At 50.2% G+C, this 26,839-nt stretch overlaps 1 protein-coding gene across 10 annotated transcripts in view; it reads right to left on the bottom strand.

Annotated features, from left to right (window-relative positions):
* Positions 1-26,839, bottom strand: part of ERI3 (ERI1 exoribonuclease family member 3) — a 128,905-nt gene that overhangs the window by 54,656 nt on the left and 47,410 nt on the right. For 8 of the 10 annotated variants that reach the window (XM_057549981.1, XM_057550012.1, XM_057549989.1 and 5 more), the window contains one exon: positions 6,709-6,781. The exons of 1 other annotated variant lie outside the window; for it this stretch is intronic. In XM_057549981.1, coding sequence (XP_057405964.1) covers positions 6,709-6,781 — 73 coding nt within the window. Of the gene's footprint in view, positions 1-1,187; positions 5,171-6,708; positions 6,782-26,839 lie in introns of those variants that run through there. One more of the 10 variants, XM_057549963.1, reaches the window with a different exon arrangement.

A 26,839-nucleotide genomic window follows, 5' to 3' on the forward strand; every position in this document is an offset into this window, starting at 1 on the left:
TTTGCTAAAGGAAAGCCACACGACTGAACAGAGAGGTTCCACTGTGAATTAATGTCACCAACATCAACTGGACCCGCACCACTGCCTAGAAATCCGACTATACTTCTCAAGTAAGCTCATATTGCTATTCTTTACTAAAACTACAGCAATCCTTTTCCACTTTCTGCAAACCTTCCCAGCCCTCCCCTATTAGTTATCAGCAAATGACTGATCTACTTCACAGAGAAAAAACAAAAGCCTCTTATGGGAACTACTACTTGTCATCACCAAATGCACAAGCCTACCTGCATCTGTCTGCACCCATCTTCCTCTCCTTAACCCATAATGACAGAAGAGGGGACCGTCCTCCTGAAGACAGCCAGTGTCAAGAACCTGAGTTTTCCATACCATCTCCTGTCACCTTCTCAGAGACCTCTCTCACTCCTATATTTCGACCCTTCCTTGTCTAATATACAAACGAGCATGTATATCTTTCACCTTAAAACACAAAACCTGCCTCAACTACACAGCTGCCCCACCACAGCCCTTACCCTTTCTTTCTCCTTCAAAACCACATTTCTGAAAAAGTTTAAATTTCTCTGTCTCCTCATTTACTCCCCAATTCACTCCAACTTGGCTCCTATCCCTATCATGCCATCAAGAGGTTTTACCAGAGTCACCAAGGTCCCTGAGCCCAGGTCTGGCACTCATATTTCAGTCTTTACGTTACGTGGCTCCCTCTGAGCAGACCAGTCCTTTTCTTTGGAAGACACTCTTGGTGTCTATGGCATCACACTCTCCTGGTCTACCTCTTCTTCTACCATTTTTTTTACCCTCTCTTTTTTACTGTTTACTCTCTTGAGCACAGAGTCAGGCAAAACTAAATTTAAGTTCTAGCTCTGCCATGTACCAAAGTAAGACACTGAGCAAATTTCATCATCACTCTGTGCCTCAGTTTTCTCAACCTTAAAATGCAAAAAATAATAGTAACTACTGTGCAGGGCTGTGAAGATTAGATAATGGGTTAGATAATGAGTGCAGTGTCTGGCACAGCACTGTCCAATGCAAACATAACGTGAGCCACATAAGCAATTTATGAATTGAATGCCCAGCTCAAGTAAAAAAAGAAACAGATGAAATTAATTTTAAGAATATGTTTTATTTAATTTGGTATATCCAAAGATTACCATCTCAATAGGGACTCAGTATAAAAAAATTATTGATGAGGTATTTTGTATTTTTTCATATTAAGTGTGTAATTTACACTTACGACACATCTCAATTGAGATGCTAAATCTTCATCAGAGATACCTGATCTGTATTGAGACTTTAAACAATTAACAGTTGAAAATGCAGATTTACCAATCCAGTGTGTTCTAAATATACTGAAAAGTTCTTCTTGTAAGTTTTTAACTTACATTTTAATTAATTAAAATTAAATAAAATTTAGAATTTGTTCGTCAGTCACATCAGCTACATTTCAAGCACTCTATTGCTACAGGTGGCTAGTGGCAACTATATTGGACACAACAGGTCTAGCACACTAAATGCAATCATTAAATAAGAAATATTACTATTACTACTAGTGATCACTCCTCCTCCTTCTCTAGTGCTGACTCTTCCTCCTCTATGTATCAAACATTGGTGTTTCCCAGTGTTCTGTCCTAGGCTCTCTTTTCTTCTCATCTTATTCACTCCATTCCCATGGCTTCAATTATCATTCACATAACAATAATGCCCCCTAATCTGTATCTCTTATCCTGACCTTATCCCTGAGCCCCAGACCTATATATTCAAATACGTTCTCAACAGCTTCACAAGAATGTCTCAAAGGCATCTAAACTCAACATGTCCCACATTGAATTCACCTTCTCTTCCAATCCCCAAACTTCTCCTCCTTCTATTATCTCAGTAAATGCATTCCAACTCTCCCAGTTGCTCACATCATAAACCTTGGGAGTCATGATGGTCTCCGCCTTCATCCTCAACCCTCACAGCCAATCAGTCACCATTTCCCATCTATTGTACAGTCAATTCTGCTGTAACACTCATTTTGAAAGAGCAAATTTGTTCCAGTGCAACTGAAGTATTAGGGAACGATTTAGCATAATGCACATTGTGCATTTGTGTGAGACTTTGTCCTTAAGCAATACAAGATAAACACAGGAAGTTACACCCAGCTGAACAGAGCTGTATACGAATAAACAAAATGACACATGCGCACACCTCAAACATATACCAGCTACCTGGATCACCACATGTGCTACAAGCCACAACCATCTGATTACAATCTCTGATTTCAGAGAATTCTCTTTCCGCCACTTTACAATAACTCACAAGCTACAACCCTTCTCATGCCCATTTCCACAAGCAAACTTCAAGTTTTTTTCAAGGTAAAATGCCATATTTATCGTAGCATTTATGTATTTCTTAACCATTTAATACATGTAAAATCATGCTACCCATAATTTTTATTTTATTAGATTCCCAACTTTACTCACGTGTCGCTGATGAAGTTTCTGAGTACTGTGCACCTAACCCCATTTTTATTGCACAACTTTCCATAGCACGGTGATCTGGGGGGAGGTATATGTTGCATCACAGCAGACTGACTGTACCATTTAACACTCCAGATTCAGTCCATTTCTCTGCATTTCCACTGCTAACAATTTAATCCCAGTAGCTGTCATCTTTCACTTGGAATGGTCCAATTCTCTGGTTCTCAACCAGGGACGGTACCTCCCCACTCCCGCACCATCCAGGCCACCGGAAAAGTATGTGTCTGTCGAGGGGGAGGTGGCATTTTTAGTTGTCACAGTGACTTGGAGAGGTGCACTACTGGCTTCAATGAACAGGGACTGGGGATGCTGCGAGTTCAGTGATGTTGCCCATGTGATGATGTGCCCCATCCCAACACGCCAACTATAGCCCCATTAAGAAAAACCAGTACTGGTCCCCTATATCTACTCCTAGCTCTCTCTACACTGCAGCCAGAGAGACTTTTTTCAAAATGCAAATCAGATGATGCTCTCCTATGTTCAATACCTTTTAATTGCTTCCCCTCACCCTAAGGATAAAGATCAAAATCTAAAGTCTGGTCTACAGACTCCCCTCCAGTTTCATCTTATGTCAGCCTTCTCTCTTCCCCACTTTCACTGTGCTTCAGGTAGTCATTCATTCAACAAATAATGATTAAACATCTACTGTGTGCCAGGAACTATCCAAAGTGATGAAGACAGAAGAGTAAACAGAAGAGACAAAAGTTCTTTGGCCCTCATGGAACTTACATTCTAGTTTCATGAAGCTGCCAGGCTTCTCTTCACCCCAGGGCCTTGCCACTTGTGGTTTTCTGCTTAGCCAATTCCTGCTCATCCCCCAGGTCTCAGCTTAGACTCCCTTCCTCCCTCCACCCCACTAAGTCAGGTCCCCTTGTGATGTGATTCCATGACTCTGAACTTTTTAGTGTTATAACACAATTGAAATTGTTTGTTTAACATCCATCTCTTCTGTTATATCCCCAGGGCCCAGCACAGTACCTGGAACACAGAAGGCGCTCAAAAATATTTTGCTTATTGATGCAGATGTGTATGTTTATATATGTGCATGTACCCTTACATTTTATGAATATGTATATATAAACACATACGTGTCTGTGTATATTTTCAGATATTTCTGCAGGTGAATATGTGTATACACATATATGCAAGTATGGATACATACATACAATTTTGGGTATGCTCGCTTGAGTGTATTCATTCACATGAGTACATGTGTATATTTGTGTGTGTGTGTGTGTGTGTGTGTGTACTCTTCTGGCCCCTCAGTGACAGCTCTGACCTCCTGGAGGCTGCTGGAAGCAGGGCCCCAAGTCCTCTCTAGGCTGACAGTTCAATAAGAGTATATAGATCATTCAATGACATTCCAAATGTCAGCAAACACCGGCTTGCTCCTCTCTGCTACAGGGAAAGTAGGTGGAGACAGGCGACGTGGAAACCTGGCCCTAGAAAAGTTGTCCTTCCCTGACGCAGCCCACACCGCCTCTGGACAGGGGAGGGCAGCTGAAAGATAACATTCTGCCTCTTCTCAGACTGGAGGCCTTAGTCAGTCAGTGCAGACTGTGACCTCAGTCCCAGGTGCTCACTCAGCACGTCTAGGCGGCCAAGCAGACCGGGACACTCCCTATTCTTTTCATGGGGCAAAGCCCTGCTGGGGGGTTGAGGAGAGGAGAGGAAGGGAAGGGGGTAGGACAAAGTAAGATCAAGGATGGGAGAGGAGTCTGCAGACAGCCAGGGCCTGGGTCCCACCTGGGGACAGAAGGCAGGAGTGAGGCTCTTACATGGTACTCCCACAACCCTGGCAATGGCCTCTCCGGCTTAGCTTTCATCATTGCTCTTTTTAAGGGTGTAGGAATCTTTGTGCAACCTGCACTAAGTCACGCAGTATAAAGATCAGAAAGATTGCCATGTGCCTGGACCTCTGGGGCCCTGCAGCCTCCCTGTCTTGCATGGCTGCTGGCAAGGACTGGAGTTCGGTCATCTTTCCTTCTGGACCCTTAAGCACAGCTGGAACACGATGTGGCTGTAGGGCAGAGAGGAAGGGGTGAGACCCCTGGTTTTTCTTAGACCTGCTCAGTCGACCTCCCAAGAGGCGATGACGGAGTCCTCAGTTTCCCCTGGTACCCACTCTCCGCTCCATGGCTCAGCACAGTCTGGCAGACACGCAAGCTGAGCAGGCTCGGCAGCAGCCTCCACTGCCAGCAGCACCCAGGTAGTCCCGAGTAGCAATGTTATCACACGGCTCGGCTGCTTTCCCGCCTCTCTGCCAAGGAAGCTAGAGGCAGGGAGTCATCCATACACCAAAAAGTCTAGTGAACTTCACAGAGCAATTGTTCATGGTCAGCGCCTGCCTCGCTTGGTGGGGCCTTCACATTGCATTTGCCGAGGCCAGCAAGCAGCCTCAGATGCACTCTGACAGCTGGCACGCCATCTTCCAGGAGCACAGGCCTGGCCACACCCGCACGCGTAGCCCTGCCAAGGCCCGCGTGAGAGGGCCTCTCTGGAGCCAGCTCTCAGAGATCAGCCAGCCAGCCAGCAATTGTTCACTGAGCACACACTCTGCACCTAGCCTTGATCTGGCCACTGGGGACACAGAGAGGAGCCAGACTCAGTCTTTGTGCTTCGGATGGACACGTCTGCAAGGAAACACACGGACTCAGTTTCAACCCTCAAAGATCACTGATATCCAGAGTGTCAAGGAGCCTCAAGGCAAGAGTTCGACTGCAAAGCTTCTCAGTGGAGATGAGACCTGAGTTGAATCGTCAAGGAGAGGGAATAAGCCCGATGAAGATGACTGGGGGCGCTTCAGAGGGAAGGCCATAGGCCACAGGCCAAGGCCTGAAGGCAGGACAGAGCCTGGCCTCCTCAGCCAAAGCTGGGAGGTAGTGAGCAGCTGTTGTTCAGCTGCAAGGGAGATCATCGGGAGACGTGGGGAGGGGTCAAAGCACAGACAAGCCAGAGGGCAAAGGACCCGTACACCAGGGAAAAGCAAAGGAGTTCACAAACACTGTCACAGAGAGTGGCCACCCTGAGACGTATGGAACAAAGTCCAAGGTCATTGTCTTCCATTGCTCCTCCAAATGCTCACTTAGCTCCAGCCCTCACACACACCAAAGGCATGCTGCTCCCCCTGCCCCGAAGCCCCCTCTCCTCCTCAGATCCAAATCCCACCTCCCTTGAATGCCCAGTTCAAGACCCAAATCCCCACGATACCAGCCTGAGCCTCCAACGACCTCTCCCTTCTCTGGGCCCCCCGGGAGCCACTACTCTGACCTCTGGTGTGTTCTCCCTTTTCTGAGCTTCCTGGGAGTCACTGAACGGCATGGGGTTCCTGTGGCTGCCCCAGGTCGGCTGCCCTTACATCACAGGGATTAATAGGAGTCAGTCTCCCTAGCGGCTTGGGCCTCCTAGAGCCAGGATCCTATCAGAGCAGGGGTCTGCGGAGTCTATTCCTGCACCTCCCTTCTTGTGCTTACCTAGGAAGGACAGCACGTACTAGGAAAGTACAGTTTTCTGGGTGATTCATTCTCTGCCAGGCCCACTTTCCTAGCTACACAGGGTCCCTCCTGGCTCACAGCCTCAGCGCCCACTCCCCAGGTGCTTAGTGCTACATGAGTGCCAGTCTCTTCCCCCATGCTCAAAGGGAAGTGGGCTCTAGTGTCCACAGCCCTTCTCACATGAGCAAGCTCGGCTGGGGCTAGACAGGACCAAAGCCCGCCTGAACCAACTCTGCCTCCCAACCCGAAGGAGATACCAGGGCCAGTCAGGAGGCTCAGAGGCCACACTCATGATCACTCATGATACTTTCCCAGAGGCTCAGCTAGGACCACCTCCCTCCCAGAGGCAATGCAGCTCAGCCCAGAGCTGGAGCTCCAAGCAAGAACCTGGAAACTACCCTTAATCGGGACTTCTCTGCACATCTGGGTTAACACCAAGGAGGGCAGTGTCAAACTCCACCCAGCAGCCTGGTCCCCCAAGCAGCTCCCCACTCCCAGAAATAACCACAACTTTCCAGCACACATTAGCTAGGGAAGGGTATTAAGAAAAGAGAAGAAAAGAAAAGAGATGAGAACAACAAGATGAAAACAGCAATGAGAAAAGAAAGCAAGAGAGGGGGGTGGTCTGAGGCAAAGGAGAACCAGAGGAAGCATGGAGCGGGACTCAGACACAGTACCTTTTTCAGATTAATCCACTGCTTGAAGTAATCTGCCACTGGCAAGCCCAAGTACTGGCACTGGCCCGGGAGCCTGAAGAAAGGGAGGAGAGAACAAGTTGAGCACCCATGTCCCAGGTACGGAGTCTTAAAACAGGAAATCCAATAGAGTCTATAAGACAAAGTGACCTCAAAGGCTAACCCACTAGCCATGGGTCCTACCCCACCCAAGAAAGGCACCTCACCTCCAGCGCTCTGGACACTGGGCTCCAGATGCAGCCCTCAGATCCAACTGTGAGAACCTGGAGACTCTATTCAAAATGATATCAGCCGCACTGCTTTCTGATGGCCTACAACACACTAAGTGTCTTACTTACATTCTCACGTTAATTCAGAGAGATGCTGTGAGGTGGGTAGATCTGTATATATTATAGATGAGGAAAAGATTCAGAGGGGTTACCTAAGATTCCACAGGTAAAACATGATAGTGCCAAGAACTGAACCCAGGTCTGTCTCACTCCAAAGCCTATGTTCTTTCCAATGCACCAGGATGTTGTCGTCATCTTGTTACACAGAGAGGCAGAGATGTAAGACAGGAGGAGAGAGAGGAAGAGCATGTGATTTAGAGATAGTTGGGCAGGGGCTTCGGCTCACATTTAAGTCTCAAGCAATAGGCTTTCTGTGATAGAGAAGAGACCATACAGAGGGCTAAAAAGAAGTCAGAATCTAAACCAAGAACCTGTTCTTGTTTTTTCTTTAAATTATAATTTATAAATTATCTCCCCTTCCAGCTGATGATGCCATTTCGCCCACACAAATCCATTCAGCCAAACACTTACTGATGTTTTACAATAACCGTCAGTCACTTAGGCCTCAAAAAGTAAGACTTAACTCCTGCACATAAGGGGCTCACAGTTTGTTCAATGGAATGGATAATAAAAGAAATAGATAAAAAGCCTTAAGGTGGGACTTCCCTGGTGGCGCAGTGGTTAAGAATCCGCCTGCCAATGCAGGGGACACAGGTTCGAGCCCTGGTCCGGGAAGATCCCACATGCCACGGAGCAGCTAAGCCCACGTGCCACAACTACTGAGTCTGCGCTCTACAGCCCATGAGCCACAACTACTGAAGCCTGCGCGCCTTGAGCCCGTGCTCCACAACAAGAGAAGCCACCGCAGTGAGAAGCCTGTGCACCATAACAAAGAGTAGCCCCCGCTCGCCACAACTAGAGAAAGCCCATGCGCAGCAACGAAGACCCAAGGCAGCCAAAAATAAATAAACTTTAAAAAAAGCCTTAAGTTGCAGTGTTGGGGTACATGGAAGGATGGTGGAAGATACTAGAAATATCAGCTGGGGAAGATCATGGAGTTTTCTTGCTAAGAGGAGCTTGGCCACAGGCAATAAAGAGCCTCAGAAGAGTTGTGATTTACAAAGTTGCTTTTGTTGCTCTGGGGGCAACAAAAACAATACACTAAAAAAGCCGAGTAGTAGCCAGGAGACTAGACAGTAGCCGAAGAGAGAGCGAGCCAGCGAGCCAGCAACAGAAAAAGATATAAAGGAAGCCTTGGTGACCGAATGGGACGTGGGGCCCAGTGAGAGAAAGCAGTAGAACCCAATTCAGAGGTGTGTGGCTTGGCTCGCTTCATGCTACTCACTGAGACAGATACAAAGACGAAGTTAGGGGTGCAGAGAGCATATCTAATAGATGAAGCGGACCAGCATTTAGTCAATTTCATTATTGTTTTTAAATTTTCTTCATACAGTGTCTCCCTAAACCAGGGTACACTGCTCCCACTGCCTCGCCCCTACCTCCCCACCGGATGAAGGCATGAGTTTGGGAATGCAGTTCTAGATATACACCTGATGTGTGCTAAGCGCTCAACATCTATTGAGTCTGAGATGCCTAGAAGACATTTGGCAGTGGGAACGATGTCTAAGAGGCAGATGGATATCCAGTTTTAAAGACAGGTCGGGACTGGAGATATAAATTGCTAAGTCATTAATGTAATTTAAGTAAAATTAAAGCCATGAGAGTAGACGAGATCACCTGGGAAGAGTGTGGAATGAGATGAGCAGAGGGCCCAGGCTAATGTCCCATAAGTTTTGTTGAGCTAAAATGAAACCAGGCCACCCCTACCAGACCATCACCACAGACAAGGAACTCACTACTACACACAGCAGTCAGCTCTAATTTTAGACTCCTTCAATTCTCAGAACATCCTTCCTTAATACTAAACTAAAATCTGTCCCTTATAACTTCTACCCATGAGTCTGAGAAATGTCTTTAGAAACTACAGAGAATGAGACTTCTATCTCTTCCTTGCAGAACCCTCCCAAGATCTGAGAGCCTAGGGAGCTTCCTCAGAGTTCCCTTCTCCAGGTCGCACAGCCTCAGCTCCTTCGAGAATTCTGTAGGAGATAATGTACCATGAGTCGGGATTCACCCAACCCACCGCCATGTCCAGAGGGCAAGGCTCCTGGACCTTTTTCAGGGTATCAGATAGCCAAGGTCACACATGCTCTTTGGACCCCACTTCACATCACCTGTGGTCAACCTAAATGATGATGAAAGCAGATTTACCCTTTCCGGAATATTTATAACTGATTTTTGAGCTTAAAAAGCAGGTCATTAGTGTCAAATGCCAGAGTGGTCAAGCAAGATGGAGCTGAGAAAAACCCAATGAATTTGGCATCGGTGGGCTGGTGGGGACAGAAGGCAGCAGGCGACGTGTTGAAGAGTGAGAAGAGATAAGAAAGTGGAGATCACAAGCACAAACTCCTTTTTTAGGAGGCTTGGCAAAAAGAATCCAGTCGAAATGACTTGTTTCTACCCTAGAAAGTGTTAGGGCAGTCAGCCTTCCATCCATTACTCTTCAATTATTTGACAGACACTAGTTGGAAGTCAGTGCCCATGTTTCAGGTGGTAGAGTTAAGGATTTACTTTTCTAAGACCTGAGACACCTTTCCAAGGGAAGGTTCCTCTCAACACCCAGGTGGCACAGTGACACTAACTACAATCAATTTCCCGGGAGGGAAATTCTGGCTGAGGCCAAGATGATGAAGGGGTATCCAGGTAGGATGTCCCCATGTGGGAACCAAGGACCAAGGTTATAAGGAAATGAGGCAAGATTTTGAAAGATGAAAGGTAGCTTTAGGAACTAGAATGTGGTTGCCTAAGAAGCAGAACTGTAATGTCTGGATAATTTTCTTATTCCCTTCAATTTTTCTTTCATGTTCCTTATCCTTGGTATTTGTGAAATGCTTGCTCAGGTCAGCTATTCTTGAAAAATCATATTAAGACCTGTGAGTGAAGGGGGCCACCAGAAGCAGCAGAATCTACAAAGGAGCAGGTTAGGGGACTGGCCAGCAAAAGGCAAGGGTCCTGGGTCACCTATCATACCCTCCCTTAGCCAAGCCCAGCACCCTCTGATTCTTTTAGTTGACACAGGCCAGGAGTGCTTTTGGCTGGCTGGTCCTGGGAGAGGGAAGCGCTCCCTCTTCAGCAGGATTTCAAAGGCAGATGTCAGCTGTAGGCTTCTCTACCCAGGTAGGAAGGGTCTAGCTCAGTAGGATCCTGCCTGTTTCTCTTGGTGGAGGACCTATACCAGAGTGGTCACACTGAGGACAGACTAGACAGATTGTCAGGCTGGAGACTCAGCTTCAGATACGGCTCAGCAGCAACCAGAGTGCTGCCTGGGCCCCCTGGCTGACTGAAACAGAGGGAGGCGTGACCATCATTCTCACTCGGGGCCCTGGTCACTTGCAGGTACACATGCTGTTTGCAGACTCACAGGCATTCAGGTTGTTGAGTCCTCCAGCTAATGGGAGGTCCTAGCTATGTGACTTCAAGACACAAGCAGTACAGTTATAGCAGGACCCAGGCCCATCTTCACAAGAGACACAGAGCCATATGCCAGAACTTGAACTCCCAGGTGCCTCGTGGGAAGACAGCTACACATTTCTATGACAGAACCCTAGCCCAGCTTAGAGAGCACCAAGAGAAACCCTGTGAGGAAGGTAGGTTACAGTAGTTGTCACCCCTTCATAAAAGAGGAAACTGATGCCCAGAGAAGAAAAAGGATTTGCTTAATCAGACAACAAGCCAAGGGCAGAACTAGAAATGGGATCTAAGTCTTCTGACTACACAAGGCATCAATCATATAGATGCAGTCTTTGCAGTCCCTGGGAAGGCAAGGTCTGGGGCTTTAGAGGGGCAGGTAGCATGGTTGTCAGTGCTCAAGGTCACACCTGGGTCCACGGTTCTTAGGAGCCTAAGGCTAGGGTCAGTGGGTACCAGTGGGTACATGGTTCCACCAATTTGGAAAAGAAAAAGGCAAAAGTCACCCTGGCACAAAGGGCCTGAATGCTGTGAGTTCCTACCAGATACTGATCCCAGGAAAAGAGCCACTGGCAGTGGGCCCTGCACTAGCCTACGGGCATGAACGTGCAGGCAGGTTTATGGTGCCCAGGTCTCCAGGCAGCTGGGATCACTGGGCACAGAGCTCCTCAACTGCCCAAACATCATCTGGCCATGCTTATTACTGCTGCCCAATGAAATTTTATGCACCAAGTCCACAGGTGTGATTTCCCCTTCTTTATGAGGGTCGGAATGACATCACTGATGGCCAATAGAAAAGAGCCAATTACGTCCAGGCCGTAAAAAGGAATGGGATTTTTTTTCAACCAAATCAAAACTTCCTTCAGCTTCGTGAATGCAAGGGGCCCTCTTTAAGGAAGCCCCCCACCACCACCAACCCCAGTCCTGCCTGTGGGCTCTAAACCAAGGGATATGATTGCTTTCCAAATACTATGGGGCCTAGGGCCACAGAGGGGCTCTGCCTTTGGCATTTACCATGTGGCCCTGCTCTTATCACACTGGCCCCTTAGGGTCATCAGAACCCACTGTGAAACCCTCTTGCTGATGCTTGACTGGCTCCCTGCTGCTCCATCCAGGGGGGTGTTAGATAAGATATTACTCCTGCTAAATAACAAAAAGAAAGCAAAGAAAGCCCTCTCCTACTTAGAAAGAAGAGAACAGTATGGGAGGAGTAGGGGTGTAAGAAACAGGCCCCCGCCCATACAGCACAGAGCAAAAGGAGCCCCTCATCCAGCCCTACCACCTGCAGCCCAGCACTTGGGCTAGGTCCAGACAGCCCTGATGGCAAACAGGTGTGACCAGCTCAGCGCCAGCCAAGGCAGGGGACTAGCTCATTAAGGGAACGTCACCCTTGCTAATGGGTATGGGCGGGACGAAGCCACTGTTAGCAAGAGCTCAGCTTTGAAGACTGGGTGAAGCAGAGCTGGGGGACTCTGCTAGAACTACTAGGCTTGAGTCGATGGGGCCAGCAGCATCCATGGAGGTCTGACAAACAGACTGGCAGACACCAAGAGCCAGGACCAGCAGGAGAGCAGGCACCAGTTCTGGCAGAGGTCATGGACACTCTTCCTTCTGTGCTTCTCTCTCTGCAAGCCTTAGCGACAACTCTAAATTGGGGAGATGCAGATCACTCTCAAGCCCTTAAAGAGGAGAAAGTCAGCTGAATCGGAGGCCATATTTGACCCCTCTCTGCCTCTCTGGAAAAGCTGTGGGACCCAGATCTCGGAGTGATGTAGGCTGTCAGTCCTGGTACTCAAAAGCATGTACTGCTCACCTGCAAGGGCCAACTATTTTGTCCCATCTGATATGCAGAAAATGGGGAGTGTTCAGGTGCAGAGGCAAAGAGCAGGGAGAAAGGCCCTGTCTTCTTCAAAGTCACCTTGGAGCACGGAGGCATGGAAGGCCCAGCCTGGGGAAGGCGGAAGCAGCAGACCCAGCCGACCAGGCAGATGGGAGCTCCTGCCGAGGGGTCACCTATGAGGGGGGTTGGACTTGTTTCCATGACGGGCTCCACACTTGCTCATTCTGATACAAACCTTCCCAAAGAATGCTGTCACTGGCTGTCCTGCATCTCAGAACCACCACATCTCCTAGGCTTGTCTCCAACTCCCAGGGCTGAGCCTCAGGAAAGGTCCCCTTCCCCTGGGTCCCAGTCTGGGAGTCCTACTAATCAGAGCCTCCCTGGTCAGCATGACGTGATTCTGCATCCAGCTCCGGCAGGCTACCCCAGCCGAGGCAGCACTTAGCTGGGGACGCAGCTCTTTGTCTCTCCTATTTCCGTTCCCCTACCCAGAGGAGATAAACAGACCCTGGGTGATAAACGGCCCGCCTTTCACGATCACTTTTCCTCAAGTTGAGGAGAGTAGCTGGTGATGGATGGGCTGGAATTTGGTTATCAGGAAGGGCTGTCAGCCAGAGGTGCCTATCTCCTCCCCCACTACGCAGGGCATCATTACGCTGTGGCATTGAGGTAAAATATGAGCAAGGGGAGGGAAGGAAGGAAGAGGGGAAGGCTGGGCTTCTACACGTAGCCAACTGAGCTACAATGAGAGCAGGCACGGGGCTGGGACGTTAGTTATCTGCCTGTGACACCTTTTATCTCTGCACAAATTGGTCCTTCCACCCCCACTGCATCCTCTTATACAAACACAGGCAGGCACAATGTGTCACCACTGCAATCGCGTAGCAATTTAACCCGAATTAGTGAGGGGGTCAAACAAGGAAATAGGGGTTTCTCATTTCAACAGGTTCCTTAGTCTCTGCTCTGAACCACCACACTGGGGGGAGGAGGGTGGAGAGAGGCAGACTCATAATTGAATTCACTCACTTGGCCACTGCTGATGTATAAAAAATTAATGCTCAAGTCTCGTACTTATCAAAGCCAGTCAGTTTCCATCTCACCTGCAAGACGCACCATGGCAGGAGATACAGCCTGGTTGCCCCCGGCGGGCCGAACGCTCAGTGCTTTCCACCAGGGCAGGGCTGGCAAGGACAGGAAGGGAGAGAAAGGCACTGCCCTGCACCAGCAACCCCTACTAGAAGCCTACAGGATAGTGTGTAGGGTGTGGGGGAAGGATGAGGGCAATGGGGGTTACAGGAGGTGAGCACATCAAAGATGATCCTGGACAGTTCAAGAATACACTTCAGTCTACAGAGAGAAAAGGCATTCTGGCTCCACCCTCCACCAGGAGATGGCCAGTAACCCCTCTCTGTCCCACAGACACACACACACAGACACAGCTGTGCTGAAATTGAGGAAGCCAATGGGAGCACTGACAGCACTGACAAGGCTAAAAGAGCAGGGAGTGGAGGAGTCAGGTCTGTTCCCAAATCACTTCCCCCATGCAGACCCTGGAGCTAGAAGAGCCCCTGATGGGGGTGGGGGGAAGGAGAGCACAGTAGAAGCCCCACCAGGCACATGGCTCTGCCGCACTAAGAGACAACCTGGTCAAGTGAACCTGTGTCCTTGGGCAAGTTACATCACCTCCATGCCCTGCTCTGTGAAGGTTAAACGAGCCGGCCAAGGGAAACATATTTTATAAATAAGCACTTATAGAAGGGATTCTGGCTGTAAGGAGGTCAGCTGAGACCAAACCTGCCTTTGCAGATGCTTCCAGGCCACCTGCATTGAGAAGACAGTGCCTTGGTCAGGAAAAAGATTCTAGAGAAGTTTCCTGGGGATGACAGAGTAGGGAGGTCCCAGAACCATTCAACAGTTGCCAAAATGAATTCCAAGAAGCTTGGGGGCGAGGGGAGGAGCTGTGGATAAAGAAGCACCTTGGTACTCACTCTCCAAATCCAAAAAATCAGCATGCAAATAGGAGGGAACAAAAGCCAAGGCCCCAGTCTGAGACACAAAGTGGGAGAACTTTCTACCTGAATTGATACCACAGGTATCACTGAGACCCAGGACCCTCAAGGAGTAGAGGCCAATCAAACCTGATTCTTATACTCAGGGAGCTTTCAGGACTACCTACAAGATAACCACATCATGAACCATAATGATTGCTCCAGGAGAGACTACAGCAAAAGGGTCATCTCATTCCTGGGGATGGGAGGGCAATGCTGAGGAGCACTTACAGAGACTGAGCTTCAATCCCCTTTGCTATCTCACACACACATACACACACACACACACACACACACACACTCTCTCTCTCTCTCTCTCTCTCTCTCTCCCCCTCCCTCCCTCCCTCCCTCTCTCTGTCCCTGCACTCTCCTCCTGCCCACAGCCTTGGGAGAACGCACTGCCGACTTCTCAGCCCACTTTGCCCCCACACTTGCCCCTATCCTCTGGGACGGCTGCAGGTTACAATTCCAACCACTGGCTTCAGAAAGATGATACACTTGCTGGAGCCTGCAAAGGGTCAGGAGAGAGTACTGTTTGAAATACCAGCGTGACAGCTGGCTCCTTGTCTGTCTCTTCCTCCCCCATCCCCCTCCCCAAACTTGTCATGGTACAAGAAGTCTATAAGCAGCCCATCAGCTTTAAATATCAGTGTGCGTGAAGCAGGAACACGAGAGCGAGAGAGCGGGAAGCAGACAGCGAGCGCCTCTGTCGCCACTGCCTGTCAGGGAACACTAATGAATTTCACCACCAGCAGCCATGCCTCAGATGGGGGTGAGGTGGGGGTGGGGAGTTTTCTAGGGAGAACACTCACAGTATTAAAACATCTCTTCCCAAAGCCCTGTTAATAAATGTCACTGCAGAGCCAAGAACTACGCCCCGCCACTAGGACTCAAGGCAAGGGAGGGGTTGGGACGAGCCCTGAGGTCCTCTCAAACAGGAAGGGGAGTGCAAGTATGAGGCTGGAGGGAGCCAGCTGAGCCCCCCAATTAAGAGGGTGACCACTATCACCCGTGCTCATCTCATAATGAGATGAGCCTTGGGATGCTTGGTTGAGAGGACAAGGAGGACAAGAAGGAAAGGCCTCGCGCTGGGAGAGAGTACCAGCAGTACCGCCCCAGCCAGACTCACTCCCCGCCCCACTTCCCATCAACTTCAGCCAGCTCACTACACTTGAGGCCCCAGGTACCAGGGGCTCCAGGCCATCTTTCCAGATCTAGGGGAGGTGGGGTGAGGAAACTCAGGCACCAGTCCCAACAGGAAGCTACTTCCCCAACGGATGTCAGAAGCCAGAGCTTATTATACTCTCCATTTCACAGATGAGGAAATGGAGGTTGAGAGTGGTAATGTGCCTTTCCCAAGGCCCTACAACTAGTAGGTAGTGGAGCCAGGACTCAAACCCAGGTCTCTTTCAATCCTAAAGGTCCTGTTCTTTCCACAATACCACACAGCTTCTCTGAGGAGGGGCTGATCACCTCACTGGCTCCTGTGTGTCCTCTATTGCCAGGCCCTGCCCTGCCCCTCCACCCCCTCCCACTGGTACACATGCACCTACGGCCTGGCATGGGCCACAGCTGCCACGTAGCACAGGGCTGGGCCTCAGGCCAGGGTGAACCCAGCCTGGCAGAGAAAGCCCTGGGCCTGAGCCAGGCCGTCACCCGGGAGTCTCCACAGCCCAGAGGGCATGGCTGCAGGCACAAGCCTTCCCTCGGGTGCTCTCCGCACAGCTCTGATCAGCATGTCTGATCTGGCAGCAACCTGCTGTGCAGGGGGCAAATGACATTTAATTTCCTCTTGGTTTCCCTATGGTACAGACGAAAGGCCGTCACCTGCGTCTGGGTCTGGCAGCACAGCTGGAGGTGTTCCCAGACATGCTGCTCTGAAGAGTTCCCAAACAGAAACCAGAACACAAGCGGGTGCAGAGGCACGCCCCGTAGGCCAAGCTGCCCGTACTCCCAGAGAAAACCAACCTCAAATCCCCATCGGCAAGCAGATGCTTGAAGCCTCCAAAAGGCACCGTATATGTACAGAGCACCTCCCTGCTCCACCGCTTTGTGGCCCACCTGCCACCTATCTCTACTCCCATTTCTCCCACACGGAGCCCACAGAAATAACCACACAAAGCACACAAGAGCCACAAACACCCTGGGGAACAGTCTAACATGCACCTCCCCAGTGCCACAAAATCAAATACTGTGTATCTCGCCAGCCCCTCTCTGGTGAAACAATAAGACAAGCGCCTCTTCGGAGTCCCTCCCGCTGCAATTCTTCCAGGGAAAGGGCACAGCGCCCCACCTGTTGTGGCTGTGAGAAGTGCTGGAGCGGCCACCAGGACCGGCCAGCCCTCCTTCCCAGGTGGAATGGCAGAGGCCCCAGCAGGCAGCAGGCAGCAGGGTCCGGGGAGGAGGGTGAGCAGGTGACAGGAGCTTTCCAGGGTACTCTGGTCAGTGTCTTGGCTGGTGAGTTATTCTCTTTTTGGCTCAGGCACTCCGTAGCAGTTTGAGTGGTCTCCAAGATACCTCATTCATCCCCCACCAGAGTCTCCACCTGGCCTATGGCCATCTTGACCCTTTGCCTGGGCTGTCTTTGTGTGGCCTACAATGCCCTCTGGAGGCTCTGCGGAGAGCATCCTGCAAGCATTCGGGATCTGGGATGAGGTCTGACCTCTGCTTCCAGGACACAGCTGTTCCCTTGACCCCTGGCTGATCTCCTCTGCCCTGATCCCAGCTACCCTGACCCCTTCAGGAGGTGTAACACCTAGCCTACACAGTCACACTTCTGGTGGGCATTTTAAACCGTGCTCCATGGAGCTCTAGGGTTCTAGGAGGGACGTCGGGCTACTTTGTGGACTGGGGGAGGAGGAGGGAGAATGGGCAGGGCCTTGCCCCAGCTTCAACCAGAAGAGCTCAGCTTTTATGTTTTGTAATATTGGGCTTTAACATTTTATTTTTTTAAAGTTTCCTGCTAAAAATACTACCCATTCAGTCTCTCTACTATGCTGCTCTGGGTTCTCATGGCATTCGTTCTGTATCTTCTTTGTAGTGTTCTCATGCTCTACCGTACTTATTACTTAGCCTGCAATTAGTTTTGCATGTGCTGCTCCTTCTGCCCTGATCACCTGGCAGTCCCCACAGTCCCCAGCACAGTACTTACTGGGCCCCGAGCAACTCTCAACAGGGGCTAACTTCAGGCTCCTGCTGGAATATTCTTCCAGGATACACAGTGGTTAGTGCCTTCGATGGCAGTTTCCAATGGTATTTCTCGGAAGAGAAGAGCTGAAGTGGGTGGTAACTGACATTTACAGGGAGGTCCTAGTGAAGACGTGTGACACGTGCCACTCTTAAATCACCAAATGCAGCACACCTGCTACCATCATCAATCATCTAAATCAACCTCCGGGGGACCAGGAAGACTTTTGCATCTGGCCAATCTCTGAGCAAAGTGCAGTATATTCCAACAGGAAATACCACTCACTAGACGTTTCTAAACCATGAATGTGGGACCATGGGAACACAGGATGACGCTCCTCAGCCAAGTACTCAAGGGTCTGTCCCCTTGCAGAGGAGTCACGAGTCCCACAGTTCTGCTTATCCGACTGGAGATGGGGGAAGCCCCTTGGCCCGTCAACCAGGCCCGCCGTCTGGGCCTCCTTCTCCAGCCAGCTTTGGGGAGGTGGCAGCAGGGGGGCAGGGGACTGTGCTCCTCCTAGCTAAAGCCGCTTGTTAATAGGCCCTAGATTCCCTTATCCCCGGGGAAAGGGAGGTAGCAATGAGCCCTCTCCCTCCCTCCACACACCCCCACCCCACAGATGCCTCCCAGCAGGGCCAGGGAGGGGAGCCATTAGTGTGTGCCTCAGCAGACAATGGGGAGGAGAAGCCTCCAGAGCAAAGGACAACTGCAGCAATTAGAATGCAGGGAGGTTCAGAAGCTATTTAACTGGGTGACCCTGAGGTCACTGCATCTGACTCCCATCCCTGGATAAATATTGTATGAGAGGGGAGGGGGGCAAGCGAGGGAGCCATCGGAGCGCTGCCCCTCCTTCCACTCCTTTCCCCACCCAACCCGGCTGCCTCCAGACACACACACCAAGAACCTTATTTACAGCCCTGACAGTCAGAGCACTCACTCTGCTAACCAAGAGGGAATGGACAGAGTCGACTCACCCAAAACTGACTCTGGAAATCGAGGAAGAATCCAGGGCTGTCGGGGAAGGGAGCTGAGCCAACACTGAAACGCAAGGCTTCCCCCAGATTCTGGGTCCAGCTGGCACAAATACTCTCTATCACCCCAAAACCACCAGCAGGCGAAGCTGGTCCCAACTGGCAGCGAGTAAATCAAAATTGGACCATCCTTGCACCTTTTGGGGGCCCTGTAACAGAAAAACTCCTGGATCTTACCACTCCCCAGGTGTTCCTTAGCAAAGACGGGAGTCCTAGCTACCTGCCCAGAGGAAGCGGGAAGAGCCACATGCCACTTATCCAGCAGGTCCCTTAGCTGACCTAGTGGGGAAAGGCCACGAGCAGGAAAGTCAGACAGAGCAGCAAGGGGTCAGGGTGGGGGAAGAAGAGGAGAGCGTCTGAGCACAGGCTGCTCCTCAGCCCCCTCGTGCCGCTCCTCCAGCCCTGCTCTAATGCACCCTGACATGCCTCTGAAGACAGAGAGCTGTTTGCAGTCAGCACCGTGATTTGTTAGTAATTATTTCCATGGTGTCACATTGCTGTCACTCTGTTAACAAAGAGACAGGCTGCCTCGGGCTGCCTGCAAGAAAGAATCGCAGAGAAAAAGGCCTGTCAGGCTCCCGGGATTCTCTGGGCTGGCTGGCTTTCTTCCCCAAACCAACATCCTTGCAGGCTTTGGAAGAAACAGTTTTACAGAACTATCAAGTCTGAGGCGTGTCACCCATTAGCCAGGGACACTGAGAATTTACCCCACCCGCTCACAGGCGCCCTTCCCAAAGGGCGACAGGACTAAGCCCCCAGAGCCCACAGATCATTCAGGCACGGGCCACTATGCCAGCTGCAGCCTTGAGTTCCCTGGCCTTCACCTTCCAAGACCCCTGTTTCCTGACCCTTCCTGCTCACTGGGGTGTTCACAGCCTCTCATGTGCTCTTAGGAGCCTGAGGATAGAAACCTATTTCAGAAGCAGCCGCCCCACTGGCATGGATGGTGGTTAGGGAGTATACGATGGCAGGGCATCTTCCCTCCTTGAATCTGCCAATCACTGTTCAAGACCAAAGCTGCTCAGGTACCAACACCTCTGTAGCCCCCAGGTGCCTGAGCATCTGCGAGGAGATCCTCTCTGAGCTGCCTGATTCGGGACAGAATCCGCACTAGGAGAGGTGGTGGTTTGCTTTAGCACAAAGTAATGTCTCCATTACCCTGGCTGGGAATTAGAGGACAGATTGGCAAGCGCTGACAAAACAGAGGTCACTCACCTTACAGGCATGGAAAGTTGGAGATTAATTCTCTCCTCTCACAGAGGGAATCAGACTCCTGGATAGCGGAAGAAAGCACCAATCTTGAAAAACCCTTTCACTGCCAAGCAGCAGCAGCAGAGAAGGGAGACGAAAGCCCACGAAAGCCCTGGAGAGGCCCTGTCAAGGTGGCAAGAGCCACTGCCACCAAGCTCCTACAAAATCCCAGGAGACAGAGGAGCCTAGGCAAGACTAAGATTCTTCTGGTATCAGGGTCCAAAAGACAGAGGGCAGGGCTGGCTACATGCACTGAAATGTAAACCCCATGAAGACAGGATATTTTGGAAGTTTTATCTCTTTGTTCACTGCTAAATCCTCAATACCTGGAACAGTGTAAAACATATAATGGGCATTCAATAAACATCTGCTGAAAGAATAAATAAAATGGGTCACTAGGGCTCAAAGGCCACTTCCACAGGCCTGGGGTCAGTCTCTCTCTATCACAGGGGTTTAGAAAAGAGGGAGGCCAGTGTAGATTCCACAAGAGACAGGGAAGACCACATGTCTGAAGGACTGGAATTAGGTTTTAAAGGATGAGGGAAATTAGGACAAGCTGATAGGTCTAGGGAGATGCTCGTATCAGATTGAACATTCACATACTTATTCGACAAACATAAACTGAAAGGGTGAAGATGTGTAGTCCAACAGAAAGGGAACAGATAAACTGCAGTACAGTAATACAATGGAGTCCTACCCAGCAATAAAAAGGCTGAACTACCGATACATACAACAACACGGATGAATCTCTCATATGCTATGTTGAGCAAAGGAAGTCCGACTCAAAAGAGTACATCTCGTTTGATTCCATTTATACGAAAGTCAGTAAGAGGCAAATGATCCAAAAGTAGCAGAAGTCAGAGTAGTGGTTACCTGGCAGGAGGGCATTACTGACTGGGAAAGGGCACAAGGGAACTTTCGGGGATGACGGAAAAGGTTCTTCGTCTTGATCTGGGTGGTGACTACACAGGTGTATACTTGTATAACAATATATTGAGCTGTCCATTTCTCGTTTGTATACTGTATGCACCCTACTGTACCTATTTCATACCTCCATTTCTAAAAAGATAAATTTTTTTTTAAAAAGCTGGGTCTCAAGAGTCACACAAAGAATGTTAAAAAAAACCCACAAAAATATCTCACCCAAAGGAAAATATTTTCCAGCATCAACAGTGGCTCTTTCTCCCTGGAGTTCAGGACACAAACCCTCCAGAGGAAAGAGAAGCCCAAACAAATGGCCAAGGCCTGGGAAGGTCCAAAAATGCTCAAAACACAAAGCAGTGCAGCCCGAGTCTTAGGTGGAGGACATCATGAGCTGGCGGGAGGCCGCATGCGGCCTCTACTCCAGACCACATGAGCTCCAGGGAAGCAGAGCTGGCGCCCCTGGTCAAGCCGTGCCCTGCTGGTTCTGAGGCTCTCTGAAGCAGCCTGTCAGATTCTCCCATGCAGCGTAGAACCAGACTTCCAGACACTGCCCAGAAGAGCCACGAACATAAAACCAATTTGTCTTCCTGACAAGCCAGGCGGAGACTGGCTGAGCTACCCCAACTCTGGGCGATGGTCAAGGTCCGAGTGCCTATAGCCCCTCCTGCCAGCAAGGAAGAGGCAGTAAGAGCCTCATGGATGGTCAAGGGGCACTCCACCTGTCAGACTGGGGACCAGAAACCAGGCGGCAACACTCACCTCAGGACCAATTAAGCAGTAAAGAGCCATCTAGTCAGCAGCTCCGCAGCAGGCCAAAGCAGGAGGCTGCCACCACCATAAACATCTCAACGCCTGGTCAGTCACTACATAAACATCTCCATCTTTTATCAGGGTTTTAACTGAGCAAAACTTCCATTCCAGGGATTCCTATAATCACTAAAGCGCTTTAGACCCTCTGACACCTTCCAGGGGGTGAGGAGATGAGGCTGCCACTGAGGCCCCACCCTTCAGCCTAGAAATGCCCAGAAAGTGGAACACCAGAGGCTCTGTCTGCCTGTGACGGGCCGTGCTCGCAGACCCGACGACAGGACTTCTCTCTCCCCGAGTGCCCCTGCAGGCCCAAGGTCCTTCCAGGGCACACCAGCTTCCCTGGACTCAGGCTTTGAAGGAAGGCCTCAGGCTGCACCACCCACTGATCTGCAGCTCCAGGACCACATGCAGAAGAGCGGGAAGGGAGCGCAGACCGGGAGCCGGGAGCCAGGAGCCTGCTCGGGCTCCAAAGAAGCCTGCTCCTGCCCTGAGGCCTGCCCAAAGGACATGGATAATCCCCAGCCAAGCCTGCCATCAGGCGCCCCTTTCCTGCCAGGTCCAGGCCCCAGGACAGGTGCAGGAGGGGGCCCTCCTGCATCTGCGAGGAGGCTGGCCCCAGAAGCCGTGAGCCCTCAGATGGAGGCGGGGCACCCCTCGCTCCTCCGCGCCCAGGAACTCGGGGCCCAAGGAGCTGTCAGGCTAACGAGGCTACCCCACCACCGCTCCATCTGAGCGTGGCAGGCTGCGCCGCACCACTGGCTTCAGGTGGCTCTCCTTTAATTAATGGCATCCCAGGCTCTGCAGGGAGCTTCACCCCACAATGAATGGCCCTCTCTCATTAGAGGCAGGCCTGCCATGATGTATTCAGGGCGAGGGCCAGGACTCATTTCCCTGTCTGTGGGTTGGGGATGGGAGGGAGGGGAGAGGCAGCAGGGAGAGATTTATATCGAGTGACTTGGATTAGCTGCAGCTGAAACATGACCCCATCAACGCAAGCTGCCTTCTTGGGGCTAACCCCATGCACCTCTGCTGACGAGAGGGCTCTAGGGAAGCCGAAGGGAGGGCAGAAGGTCTGGTTCTCGTTCTCTCTGGGCTTAGGCTGCAGCTCAAAGGCCCAGAATTCCTATACAACCTCCAGAACCCTCTCCCCACCCCGTCCGCACACACTTTGTGTGCACTGGGAGCCTACCCTGACTCTGAGCTGATCTCGTCCACTGAGAACCTCTTCATGGCCAGGAAGCTGACCCACTGGCCTCACAGCTATGGGACCGAGGCCCTGACCATGGCAGTCGGCTGTTTCTCCTGCTTTCTGTAGGAAATACCCTCACTCCCTACCTCAGAGGAGGACTCCACAACATGGTAAGGCCCCGTGCCTGCTGCTGTGTGGGCAGGATGCCACGGGACATCTCAGACCTCAGGCTACCCAGCACTAGGTAAAAGGCAGGCATCAGTCTGACATGGAAACATGCTGGCAGCCATCACCTCACCGTGGTGATCCATTAGGCTGAACCCTACATCCAGGGTGGGGAGATCCTGTGCAATATGACTCTCCTTCCCTCCCCCTGGCGCCACTTCACAGGGATCATCAGACTGTGCAGGGTGGTCTGGGGTCTTCAAGGCAAAAAGGAAAGTGTGGCCTTCAGTGGTCCACGTTTCCAATGTACTTCTCACAGACCTGGAAAGAAGGCCACCCTGCACTCCGCTAGCCACACAAGTGGTTTTAGGCCACGGAGCTGGGTAGGTTCAGGCTGGCAGCAAACAGCACACAGGCCTACAAACTCCCCTTGCAAATCCCCCTAAACTTGATGTTCAGTTTTGCTTGTGCTTGGGAGAAGAATCCTACTCAGAGCCTGCCCTCTTTCCATCCTCAGCCCTCTTAGAACGCCAATTCACTAAGAGAGCTGGAGGGTGGGCCCTCACCTGCTGCTGCCAGCTAGTCAGAGGGTTGCTTTGAAGGCCTGCTGTGTCCCAAGGAGGCCAGGGCAGAATGCTTATCATCTGTACACACCGGCTCCATGTCACCCACACTTCTCCCGGTCCTCGTGGTGGAGCATTCATGTACTCTTCCTTCCCTACTCAGAAAGAGATGTAGCTCAGTTCTGCTTTGCTAAGCCCTATTTGGCAATGTGTCTAAACACATGCAAACTTAATTAGTTCAGGAGGGGAGCCCAAGCACTTGCAGTGACAGATAAAAGTATCAGGAAATGAGACAAGTCAGGACTGCCAGGGAGTTCTTACTCAAGCCCCTTCCCCCAGCAGGCTGCTAATCAAAGGTGATACAGCTCAGTGCTGAGACCAACTGGCAAACCCATGGACAAGAGACACGTTTTCATGAGCTTAAAGACATGACGAGATGCCCCACGTGCTTCCAAACATACTACAGGATAGAGGTGTCCAAAGTGATATTGGCAGTGGTTTCCTTAAAACAGATCTGAGGATTCATTCATCTGTAGCTCAGCAAAGAGGCTCTCAGACAGCCCCAAGTCATCCTCCACCACACCTCCTGGCCAACCACGTCCCCATAGCAAAATGATCATAACAGTCCAGACCTCCGCCAACACCAGACCAGGTACCAGAAGCCGAGGGTGTCAGAGAACATCCCGAGGCTCTGCCACTCAGTTGCGAACAAAGGAGAGGAGGAAGGGCATTCCCACCAACCACAAAGCCATGGGCCATGAAGGAAGATAGAAGCAGACAGTCAGATGGCAGAGCGGTCAAACGCATGGCTTCTAGAATTCAAATCCCTGCCACAAATTGGTTGTGTGCCCTCGACAAATTACCTCTCTGGGCCCCAGTTTCCTCATTTGTTAAAAAAAAAGTTACAAAAATAATTTTTTTCATTGGATTGTAGTAAGGGTTAAATGAGATTAATGTATAAATAGCACAGCAGGACTCCTGGGATGTAGTGAGTGCTCAATAAGTGCTGGCTATCTTTATTACCTGATGTAACTTTTCCAGAGCAGTCCCAGCCCTCAGTCCTGGGGGCACAAATGTCTCAGAGAAAGCCCTTCACACTGCGCCTAGGACCAAACTCCTCCTCCCTCGCCCAGGCCCCCCTACGCCATCTCACCCAGTATCCACCGTGGAGGGCCCAACACCCAGTGCTGGCAGGGGCAACCCAGGAGCTTCTTGGCACTAGCAGAACGGTCCTCTAACCCCTCACACTCAGGCTGGTGCAGGAGGGCCCGAGGTTTCCTCTTCTATTCCATTCTCCCTGAACCTACCCACTATGACCCTCTGCCATTCTTCCTGAGCAGGGTATTCCACAGGCCCACTCCATAACTTAGTTGTCATTTATTCAACACACATTTATTGAACAACTACTACATGTCAAGCATTGTCCTAGGGTTGTAATGGTGCCCACAATCTAGGGAAAGAGACAGACAAGTTGAGGCAGCTACAGCACACTTTCACGTATCAATAAGCACATGTGCTCCAAGAACACACAGGAAGGCACCTGGAGAAAGACGTTAGGAGGGATCCTTAGGAATTGGCCAGTTAGAGCATCTGGCTGGGGTGGGGACTGAATACATAGACAGCATCAAGATATGAGGCTAGAGAAATAAACAAGAGCCTTGAAAGCTCCAATAAACAGTGTGACTTTGCCTGGAGGGCAAGGGGAAGCCTTGAAGGCTGCTAAGCGGGTGTGATGTAATCTGCTACAATCAGGAGAAAGGAACAGAAGAAGCAAGACAGTCAGAGAGACCAGTGAGAAAGAAGACTTTCATAGGAATCCAAGAAGAATATGGTGACCTGAACTAGGGCAGTGGTAGTGGGTTTGGAAAGAAGGCAAAGACTCTGAGAAACCTCTGGGACAAAGGATCAATAGGATTTGGCAATTAATTTGTTATGGCTAAAGGGAGGAACCAAGGGTGATTCTCAGGTTTCTGACAGAACTACTGAGTAGATGGTACCAGTCAGTCATTATTTAAGAGAATGCTGGAGGACAAGGTGTTGGGAGAAAAGTAACACCTGAGCTTTAAGGGGTCTGTGTATATCTAGGTAAGAGAAAGAACAGGAGCTGGGTATGAAGGCTTGGAGTTCAGATGGCAGATGGAGCCGATTCCTTTTCTCCAGTGGGATCACTGCTGCCATGTCAGTTCCCACTTCTCAGATGGAGGAAAAGATGAGAAGACAGCATACAGAGAATAACTGAAGCTGAGGAATAGATTAGATCACCCTGGTAAGTGTGAGTGTGTCGGATAAAAAGAAAAGACAGCTAGGAGAGAGGTCGAAGAAATACCAATATTTAAGAAACACCAAATTTAAGAAAAAAGGAAAGAAGAATCTGCCAAAAGGACTGTGAAGGAAAAGTCAGAGAAACAGGAGACATAAGTAGAAATGAAGAGTGCTTCAAGAAGGATGAAGTGGTCAGCTCTGCTGAATGATGCCAAGAGGGCCCAGTCTGACCCCCATCAAGCATGTCACCGGCTCAGCATTTCAGCCTTCATCTACATGCCCCACGAGACAGTCCCTGCCCCACAATGCTCCCCAGGCGGGTGCTTCCACCGCCATGGGACTTCACCCCAGGTGACATCAGTCTCTGCTCTTCCACAGTCTTGGCTGTATGACCCTCAGTAGTCCCCATTGAGTGCATGCCCCCAAATCAAGCAGTGAGTAGGGTAATATGAGCAAGTGTCTTTTTTTTTTCAGTCAGAGACATCATGTTTGTTTGTACTTGAAACAACAAGAAGGGAGACCTATGTAGTCTGGAAAGGGTTCAGTCATCTGAAAAAAAAAAAAAGAGTGTGAATTCAGGTGTGACTTTTACACAGATGCTTCCACCTGCCTCCTGATTGGTCTTCTTCATGATGAATAAAGAACAAAATAACACAAAAAACTTCATGTCAGAGTACTGAAGTAATTGGAATAGATCTCATTTCCTTTGGCTGGACAGCATAGTATTAAGTGCTTTCCCCCAACTGGCACTCTTATAAATTATCATTCTTTTTTCAGAAAGCTTTCTACCCAGGTGGCTGAGTTTTTTGTTGCAAAATTAGTTCAGATGGTCTCACACAAAATAATGTTAAATGTTGAGCAAGTATCTCTTGATCGCCAGACTTTCACCAACAGAGGGGTGTGGTATGCACACCTCACGAGGAAAGCAAGGAAAACACTCAAGTCAAATGCCAGCCCCGCATTCACACAGTCGACCTCCAATGGCAGGAAAACTCGCTATTCCAAAGCTGAGGGGGAGGGGGAGGAGGTCTCAGCAGACCTTGAGC

The sequence above is a fragment of the Balaenoptera acutorostrata genome, chromosome 1, assembly GCF_949987535.1.
Source record: "Balaenoptera acutorostrata chromosome 1, mBalAcu1.1, whole genome shotgun sequence".
Classification (NCBI taxonomy): Eukaryota; Metazoa; Chordata; class Mammalia; order Artiodactyla; family Balaenopteridae; genus Balaenoptera; species Balaenoptera acutorostrata.